Below are 9,183 nucleotides of genomic sequence, written 5' to 3'. Positions count from 1 at the left end.
ATCTCAGAGCAGAGGTGGTGCCCAACAAGGCCTGCTGAGCCTCTTTGGGTACTGCCAGCGGGACAAGACTTGAGCTGGGCATCCTGATAGCATGCAGGAATGAAGACCCCTGGCTGGCCACAGAGGAGAGAGGTGCTTGTACACACAAAGGGATAGGGGCCCTGCCCACACAGGTGTTGAATGATGTTCCAGGCCAGAATATTTGAACTCAACTTATCCTAGGAGGTCTGTGTGGCTCATGCTTTAACCTGTGTGCTAAGTTTCGCTGTTGTCCAGCCTGACAGCTTCTCAAAGCCTCCTAGGGGCCACACTCCCCTGCTCCCCTTCCTCTTCCTCCTCCTCCCCCTCCTCTTCCTCTTCCTCCCCCTCTTTGCACCTCCTTCTCTCTTCTCTTCTGCTTGCATTTTTCCCTTCCTTGGCCACTGTCCTTATTCTCTCCCCCAGCCGGGAATGCTAATGTAATGGGATTTAGTAGAAGAACAATTAAACCTTCCTTTCCTCCTACAGCCAACTATAGGAATTCATGTCAGGTCAAGTTGTGCTGCAAATCTGAAGGTGCAGTTAATTTTAGCTGAGATTTTTAAGAGTTTCTGAAACTGTCAGGGTGCTAGGGACTGGGGTTTCCTGTGTCATGCAGTGATGAGAAACTGTGCCTTCCTGAGGCCTCTTAGCACAAATAGGAAGAGGGCCAGCCTGAGCAGAGCCCAGGTAGGCTGGGCAGGGCGCATATTTACTGCCTTTTCAATTCTCCACCAATGTCTAAAATGTAATTTAGAAGTAGACTCTAGTACGGGAAACATCAGCTGCCCAAAATAAAGGCAGTAAGACATCGTTCAACTCGGGATTTACAAACCAAAGGTAGGAATCTTGTTCTAGGGTGTTTGTTCATCTGGGACATAGTTTGTTTTACCCAGTTGACAGGTACCGGTGCATCTGGGTGGGTTTCCATTTAAGGCTGATGTAATGTCAAGCTTAAAGTTATCTCCGATGAACCATTCCGTGACCAGTGCACGTCTCTTGCTATTTCTAGTGCTCAGAAGAAGAAATGCAAAGCAAAGGGCTGCAGGCATGTTTATAGTTGGAGCCCAGAGCAGGCACTCTCAGCACGAGCCAGTGGAACTGTTAGTTCCGTCAGAGCAGCAGCTCCTGCTACCCCTGCTGAGGTGCCTCTGCAAGGCAGACCTTGGAGAGCTGGATGATTTAAGTGCCGGTTCTTGCCCCCAGAAGGAACTTTGACGACAATCTCTTTCACCCACATTTTCTTGGGGGCATTGAATAACCTCAGAACGGTCTTGGGACCTGCCAAGCTATGGGTTTTTACGCCAGTGGAGTAAGGTCCAGCTCCTCAGACTCATTTCCAAGGCCCTTTCGGCCCTGACTCTGTTGTGTGCTTGACCAAACCTCGCACGCCATTACTTAGTGTGCATGACTCGATGAAATTTTCTGCTAGAGAACCACATATTCTGCCCAGACAGTAGACTCCAGCCATGTTGAGCTTCAGTGTGCCCGGCTCTCCTCATCTATGGGGTCTCCACCGACACCACCCACCCACATACATATGCCTGATGCTTCACGTGGTTAGCTCTGATCATTCAGCATCTCTGTATCAATCTCTGCTCACCTGGGGAGCCTTCCTTGACACCTCACCGGCCTAGTGGTCAGGGCCATGTTTCTTCTCTCTATTCCTGGTTCTTATTGGAAAATTGACTGTATTTCTGTCTCCTAAGTTGTCAGAGGAACAGAGTTCAGATTTGTGTTGCTCTCCTAATTCCAAGATGCAGCCTGGAATTCACAAATGTTTAAAAAGTAGTTCCTATTGGATAGAGGATAGATGGATGCATGGATGGATACATGGATGGATGGCAGGCTGGCAAGTAGGGAGGAAAAAAATTGATAATAGATTAAAAGAAAAGCCTAGGGTGTGAAGCCCGCAGACATTATTCTTGGGGATTAGTTACTCTTACTGCCTGCTGAGTTATTGGACAAAAACCTAGATTCAGCTTAGACTCCCTGAGGGAGGCTCGCCAGCCTCCCTACTACCTGGTTTCTTCTGCAGATCCCAATTTGTCCGTTCAACGACCTAATGAGGCAGAAATTCTTTCCACACTTTGCAAGTATGGAAACTGAGGCTGAGGGGGACATGCAGGGTGGTCTTGGCCACTGTGGCTGTGTCATTCCTCCCACACTCTTCAAGGCCAGCCCCACCCCAGAGCTCCCCAGGCTGGGATCAGCAACGCAGCCTAGGCTTTTGCACTCCCAGCTAGCCAGCTACATGCTCACCCTGGGCAAAGTCCTTCTCTGGGTGGTGCGATTTGGTCTCACTCTCTCCCTGGCTGGTGTTCCCTCTGGCTGATTTGTATTTTCCCTTATGTAAGTAAGGGGGGATGGAGTGCTAATAAAATTTTATATGTGTGTTCTGCAAATGGGTAGCACATTTGCAATATCAAAGAAGCCCAGTGCTCAGACAGTCCTTTTGTTAAGAGCGGGCAGTCCTCCTGCCCCACCCTTCCCCACTCTCTCCTGACAGAATTCCTCTAAGGCAGGCAGACATCTTTGCAGCCACACCTCCACGTCAAAAGCACCTCAACCAGCTAACGCCAACCAGAGAACAGTTGAAGGCAATTACTGGAATATTAGCAGCACAAACTTTTCTTTAAACAGTGATTTTCCTGACAGAAGCCAAGATGTTTTAAATCTGATTTGGCATTCCATCCATAATTACCCTGATCACACCCTTCCCCTAAATAATTTCCAGAGTGATAGAAGTGAGGTTGGAATTGCAGCTGAGTGTTGTATTTTTGTTAACAGTTCGTGTCACAGTCATACTATTTTACCCCTTTCTGCATGTGGATGCTTATTATGTGCTTTCAGGAGTCAATGTGGCTCAACATTCAGCTGGGCTTTCTTCTGGGGAGCTGAGGGATGAAGTCCTGTGTGTGTGTGTGTGAGGTGCTGAAAGGGCGACGGGGGCAGAATGCTTCGAGCACAGGAGTTACACTCCACTGGGGCTGATAGTGTCCCCATTTCTGAAACAACAACAAAAAGCCACTAGCGCAAAGCTCAAGTTTATATTATCTTATTTATATAACACTGCACATATGTGTTGTGCACGTGTGTGTGTTTGTGTGTGTGTGTTTGTGTCACTGGGGATTGAGCCCAGTGCCTCATTCATGTTAGGTCTGTATTCTATGACTGAGTTATGTTTCCAGCCTGTAGATAACAAATAATTATGAAATAACAAAATTGTAGAGATAGAGACTAGATTAGTGGTTGGCAGCAGCCATGGATAATGACAACGGTCTGCCTGTGTCTACAGAGGAGTAGCACGAGGGACTCTTTGGTAAGAGTTGTATATCTTGACTATGGTGACAACTGCATGGACGTGCGTATATCAAATTGCATGAGATGCCACACACCTCTAATCCCAGTTCCAGGCCAGCCTAAGGAACTTACCAAGACCCTGTTGCAATGTTAAGATCCTGTTATGTTATAGCACTTGCGTAGCATGTGCAAAACTCTAGGTCTAATCCTATGCACCCCCCAGAAAAGTTGTGTAAACTATAAATACATGACACACATGAGAACATGTAGAGCTGGTAAGAATGAGTTCTGAAAAATAAAGAATGCTGAGGGCACTGTTGTCCTCAGCTTAGAGCCCGTGTTCTTTGCTTCCAAGAAGCCTCCAAGTCTATGGATAGGTCATCAATGTTTAGGTGATTTAAAAAAAAAAAAAATCTGTCATTATAGAGGAATTCAATTAGAAGACATTTGGGACCCAGGGGTATACCTCAAGGGTAAAACACTTCCTTAGCACACACAAGGCTTTGAGTTTGGTCCTTACTATTGCCCCCCAAAAATTTTCTTTATAAAGAAATCTGCCATGAACATCCTTTGACTTTTATGTTTGCAGATATGATTTGTGTTTCTGGCACTTTTAAAATATGACTTGACATGCATTTTATTGGTTCATAATTTTTTGAGTGCACATACATTACATGAAGAGAGGCCAGCCCCATTCTGGTTTGGGGACTGATTTCTGCCGCTGTCTCAGTTACTCTTCTCTCATTGCTGGGACAAATACCTGACACCCAAAATGAAGAAAGGAAAGGTTTATTTAGCTCACATTTACTGGAGGTTTCAGTCCATACTCAGCTGTCTCCAAGGCAGAGTGGCACGTGACACAGAGCAACCTTTCATGGCGGCAGCAAAGAGCAAGAAAGCAAAAGGGAGGAGTGGCAGCAACAGTGGCAACAGCACAAGTCTGTCTCCCTTAAATTGCATTCAGGCTATCCACTCCAGGCTGGGTGCAGCACTCACTCCCATAATTCCAGTGGATCATGAGTTAATCACGAACTCTCAAAGTCTGCCCAGTGACTACATGAGGCTTTGTGGGGTCAACTAGACACAAATGATAGCAGCCTCATTTCAGGAAAGTATTCCATTCAGGAAACGTGGGGAAAGGGTGACAGTCAGATAGATTCAACCCTTCTCACCTTTCCTGTGACTGATGTTATTTGACACATACTGGGCTAGAATTTTCACTTTCTACACTGACCACTTTCAGGTGACTTTTGTCTAAAAACAAAATGGTCTTGGGCCCGTTTTCTAGGGCCTAGAGAGATCATGTTATGCACACCAAATACTGTTCACCTCTTAAAAATTACTTTATTGAAGTATAATTCATGTGCTGTAAAATTTACCTATTGCAGGAGAGCAGTCAGAACATTTCTCCCATACTGTACAACCTTCCCCGCAGCTCAGGGTCAGAGCATTTCCACCATCCCAGAAGGCCTCCTTGAGATCTGCAGCTTTGAATGACTGGAGAATTACGTTAGGTGTATGTTCAAGTACCTTTGTAGTGAATGGCCTTTTAGAACCATTATTATTTTTTTATTAAATCCTACCAAGTAGGACACAAGCCACTGGTTTCTCTTACTCATCGGTCAGTCTTCATCAATATGTTTGTATACCGCTTGTCTAAAATGGACTGTGTTCAAACAGTAAGTATGAGAGCCTCTTCTCAGTGCCAGGAACTACTTTGCTGTCTCTTAAAATAATGCTCAGAATGTACTACTCATGCTTTAAAAAGTATTCTGTTGATCTTGATTCAGCAGTCACGTATTTCCCATTGTGTACAGTGGAGGGTATCACAGTGAGTGATGTGTGGGTCCTGGCTTCAAGGGGCTAATGAGTGTAACACAAGGATGCAAGCTAAGACATTTTGTGTGATCCTCTAAATATGTTTGCTGGACAATCTGCCTCTTAGGACGGCAGATAAGCCAATGGCATTAAGTCCTGCGAAGTTTGTGGCATGTGTTGAGGCCATTTTTTGCTCTGGAAACTGGCTTCTTTGCCCTATGTGCACTCTGCCATCCACGCACGATCTTGTTTGAGGGTTTTATGGAGACAGAACCCTGAGCGGGACAGGAGCACATCCTAGTAGAGCGAAACCCTTCTAGGCATCACAGTCCCGGCAGCCGTGCACTGCCTGATGGTCAGCATTTACAGTGAGGAGCGCCTGCCGACTTCATCAGGAAACACCTCCCTGTTCTGCGTTACTTCAGAACATGTTGAATAAAAAATGTTTCTTTTCTCAATGAGGAGATGGGAATCGACAAAGAATTAAAGCTGAGGTAAAACGCAGCACATGGTGCAGTTCTAAATAGGAGGCTTGCTTCCTATAGCAGGAGCAGCGGGGGCCTCCAGCCACCAAGGGCCACGCTGCCACAGGTGCACGGCACAGGCTAGATGCCATTAGGAGGGTACAGAATGACGTGAAAGGGACTGCATTTCCCCTCATTCATTTAGACTATACTGTCCTGTATTTATTAAACTTCTCAATTTAAATTAGCTGTGTAGAAATAAATGAACTGGATCATATTGGAGATCTGAGGTTTAGTACCGTATTTCTAGCTCTACATTTCATGATGTTCACTGTTTTAAATTTTCCCCGTTCATCACAGAAAACTGAGGCACTTGATTTCCTTGGGACACTATTGATGATCTTTGATCTAATCATAAAACGGCTACACTTGGGAAGAAATATGGGTAGAAAGCTTAAAACAACAATAGAAATGCTTTAATTTTAGCAATTTCTTGTTTTTCAAAGTCGAGTCTCTCCCTTAGTTTTCCATATTTTGAACTGGGTATGATTATACAGATCTCTTGTCCCCTTGAGGTACTCTGGTATGAGGAGCAAGTGACAGGGATCATGTCACATGTCTTCTACCCTCTGTTTGGAAGCCACCACGGTGGAGACTGTGTATGTACCCAGTAGCTGCTAAGGTCATGTGACTGCTCTTACTAGATCTAATGGCCTCTGGTTTTGAATATTAGGCTGGTCAGAGAGCACTGTCAGCCCTCCTCCTACTCCTTGGCCAGCACCAAAGACAAGCAATGCAAATGGCAAGAGCCCTGCACTGAAAGGTAATACGACTTTTATCCCCCTGCAATGAAGTTTCTTTCCTTTCCAGCAAAATAACACTATGTTCTGGATTTCTCTACTAATGATCATTTAGGTGTCGAGGACTCAATGCATGGCTGTGGGATGGATAGTTTTGCATGATTCTAGAAATTACATTCTGACTTCCTTGCTGACTTACTTTTGTGCCTCATTATTCCCTTTATCAACTTGTATCTAATGAGAATGAATCACATGCTTCTCCATGTGATTGACTGCTCTCCGTGTCACTGTCTGGAAATATCAAGGTATAAAAGGGTCACTGTGGTGTGTAACCTTCAACTAAAAAATAAAAATTGCAACCAGCCAGAAAGGAATTTAATTAATTAGTGCTCCTTAGAAAGGGACAGGCTCCCTAGTCGTCAGAAGCAATCCTTTCCTAAGGTCTATTCTCTTTTGAGACAGACCTCCTAAAAGAACATCTGCTCGACTGAAGATCTCAGGTTTTCAGCTCTGTCTGTGTTCGCCTGGTCTTCACCCGCTTTCCCTTTGACCCCTGGAAGTGAAAGGCAGTGTCTATTCTGTGATCACCAAATGTCCCACATGCTATTCTAAGTGCTGTGCAAATGACTCCTGAGGATTGCCCCAAAGTGCAGTCCCTTGGCCCCTCCAGCAGCTCCGTGATTCTTTCTGAGGACCCTGTAAGATTTTGCAGAGGTTAGAAAAGAATGGGAGTGAGGTGTAGCATAGTTTCGCTGGGGATATCTTTAAGATCTCTTGGTATTCTCTATCAAGAGTAGAGGTAGACTAATACACCTACATCAGTCTTGCTCCATGCAGTATCCTTGGGCAACTACTACATGATGAGGAGAGAAAGATATTAATAATCTCCGGTGGCTCCCCCTACATTGTGCCCCTTCACCAAGCCAGACTGAATGCTCCCAAGGCTCAGCTCATCGAAATAAAACAGTGTTTTGAGAGCTGGCCACATGGAATTCAGTGAATGTGGCTCGTAATTATAACTTGCCTATTACTCTGCTTGCTAGTATTTTATCTCTACAATTAATAGCTGTACCTAGATGTCAAGAGATTTTAAAGCAAAAGGAGGAGAATCAAAAGTATGAAATGATGACAGGCCATGCATGTGTGGATATAATCCTACTTTTGTCCCTTCACCCTGAGCACTTTGAGCAACTTGACCTACCAGTATCTGCTGAGACTGGCCAGGGGGCAAGCACATTCCTTGATGCTCTCAGCTAGAAAGATGCCCCATCAGAGACACGCCTCTGGCCCTCTTCCCTGTTGGACCACAAACACAGCATGGGTCATCTAACCCAGTGAACTTAAGATTCTCATGTGGAATGATTGGGGGAGACAGAGATTGATGCATATACAGAGCCCGTGCTTATGTGGCAAGCGCTTGCATGAAGCACTCTTCTGGAAATGTTTCCCTCATCGGGAAGATAACTTACCTGCCAATCGTGGCATTCAGGACATGCGGGCACATTTTGGAAAAAGAGCAGTACAAGTGCTCCAGCAGGGCTGAAGGCGGCACCTCTTCCCCTGGGAAGGGAAGGTACACAAGGGCCACTTTCTGAAGGCAGAGGAGGAGAAGCCAGTCCTGGAAAGGAGGAGCCTTTCTGGGCCTGTGACTTTGAAGGGTGAAAAGAAAAGCCATGTTCTCTGGCCTGACCCAGCAGATGGGAGGGATCCTCAGAAAGACCCTGGAAAGCACCTTGCTGCCTCTGCCATTCACTCTGAGTTCTGAAGTCACTGTTTCCTGCTTGGGGGAAGCAACAGGGGCTGTTTGGAGCAGCTCTGGGGCAGGGGCTGGAAAGGTAGGTGAAGGTAGGGATTAACTAGCACAGAGCTTCTTGTTCACCATGCTTTGAACTCTGGTTTAGGAATGTTAGCCATCCCGCGTGGGCACGTGGGATTCTCTAACCTGTTGGAGGCACAATGAACAGGATGTGTCGATGTCCTAGGTGGTGCTGGACCTACCTGCACAGAGCCTGGCAGAGGTAGGCATTCACAGAGTGGGTCTGTTGATGCTTGCTTTTCTCTCCCCAGAGCCTGCCAAGGCTGCCTCGGACCTGACCGCCTGGTTCAGCCTCTTTGCTGACCTCGACCCCTTATCCAACCCTGATGCTGTTGGGAAAACAGATAAAGAACATGAATTGCTCAATGCATGAGTCTGCAGCCTCCAGGAGGAAGGCTTCCGCCATTGCCCTCTCCGGCACACGCTGGGGCAGGCAGAAGTGTAATGTGATCAGTATGTTAGTATTTACGTGCCATTTTAATAAAATGAAAGGGTCAACGGCCCTTATATTGGTTTGATTCTTCTTATTTGGTCTGAAGGGGTTAGTGTGTTCTCTGTGTGAATCTGAACTGCCCATGCATGTCAGGAGTGCCATCCAGGCCGCCACTTTCCAGCCAACAAACATCCTGACCACTGTGGAGACCCAGGCGACATGAGAGCCAAGTTCAGATCAGAAGCCTACCATGTACTAGGCGTAAATACAGTAAGTCCCCGACTTACAAACATGAACATTCAAGACTTAGGAATTTTCACAGGTATTACTGTATAAGACTCACTTTCTTGGATACAATGAACCCGACTTAACAAACAGTTCTCCCAGAATGGAGCTCATGTAAGCCAGGGACTTCCGGTCATGCGTCATACAGTCCTCAGAGCAGCAGGAGGCTGCCGAAGCTCTGTGTCCCCTCCTGCTCTGAGAGGAGGGTTCTGCAGGCAGAGTCCCTCTCTTTGTCACACCACCTCT

The 9,183-nt window shown here is 46.2% G+C and overlaps 1 protein-coding gene across 4 annotated transcripts in view; it reads left to right on the top strand.

Annotated features, from left to right (window-relative positions):
* The window catches only part of Ica1 (islet cell autoantigen 1), a 148,757-nt gene extending 139,775 nt beyond the window's left edge, over positions 1-8,982 (top strand). The window contains exons 14-15 of one of the 4 annotated variants that reach the window (XM_023705975.1): positions 6,337-6,426; positions 8,471-8,980. In XM_023705975.1, the coding sequence (XP_023561743.1) occupies positions 6,337-6,426; positions 8,471-8,592 (212 nt within the window). In that variant the 3' untranslated portion in view covers positions 8,593-8,980. Of the gene's footprint in view, positions 1-6,336; positions 6,427-8,470 lie in introns of all 4 variants that reach the window. The other 3 variants (XM_023705976.1, XM_023705977.1, XM_004645644.2) reach the window with 3 other exon arrangements.
* The last annotated feature ends 201 nt before the right edge of the window (positions 8,983-9,183 follow it).

This window comes from Octodon degus, unplaced genomic scaffold (assembly GCF_000260255.1).
Source record: "Octodon degus isolate 3935 unplaced genomic scaffold, OctDeg1.0 scaffold00234, whole genome shotgun sequence".
Classification (NCBI taxonomy): domain Eukaryota; kingdom Metazoa; phylum Chordata; class Mammalia; order Rodentia; family Octodontidae; genus Octodon; species Octodon degus.
This window is presented reverse-complemented; position numbering and strand designations above follow the sequence as displayed.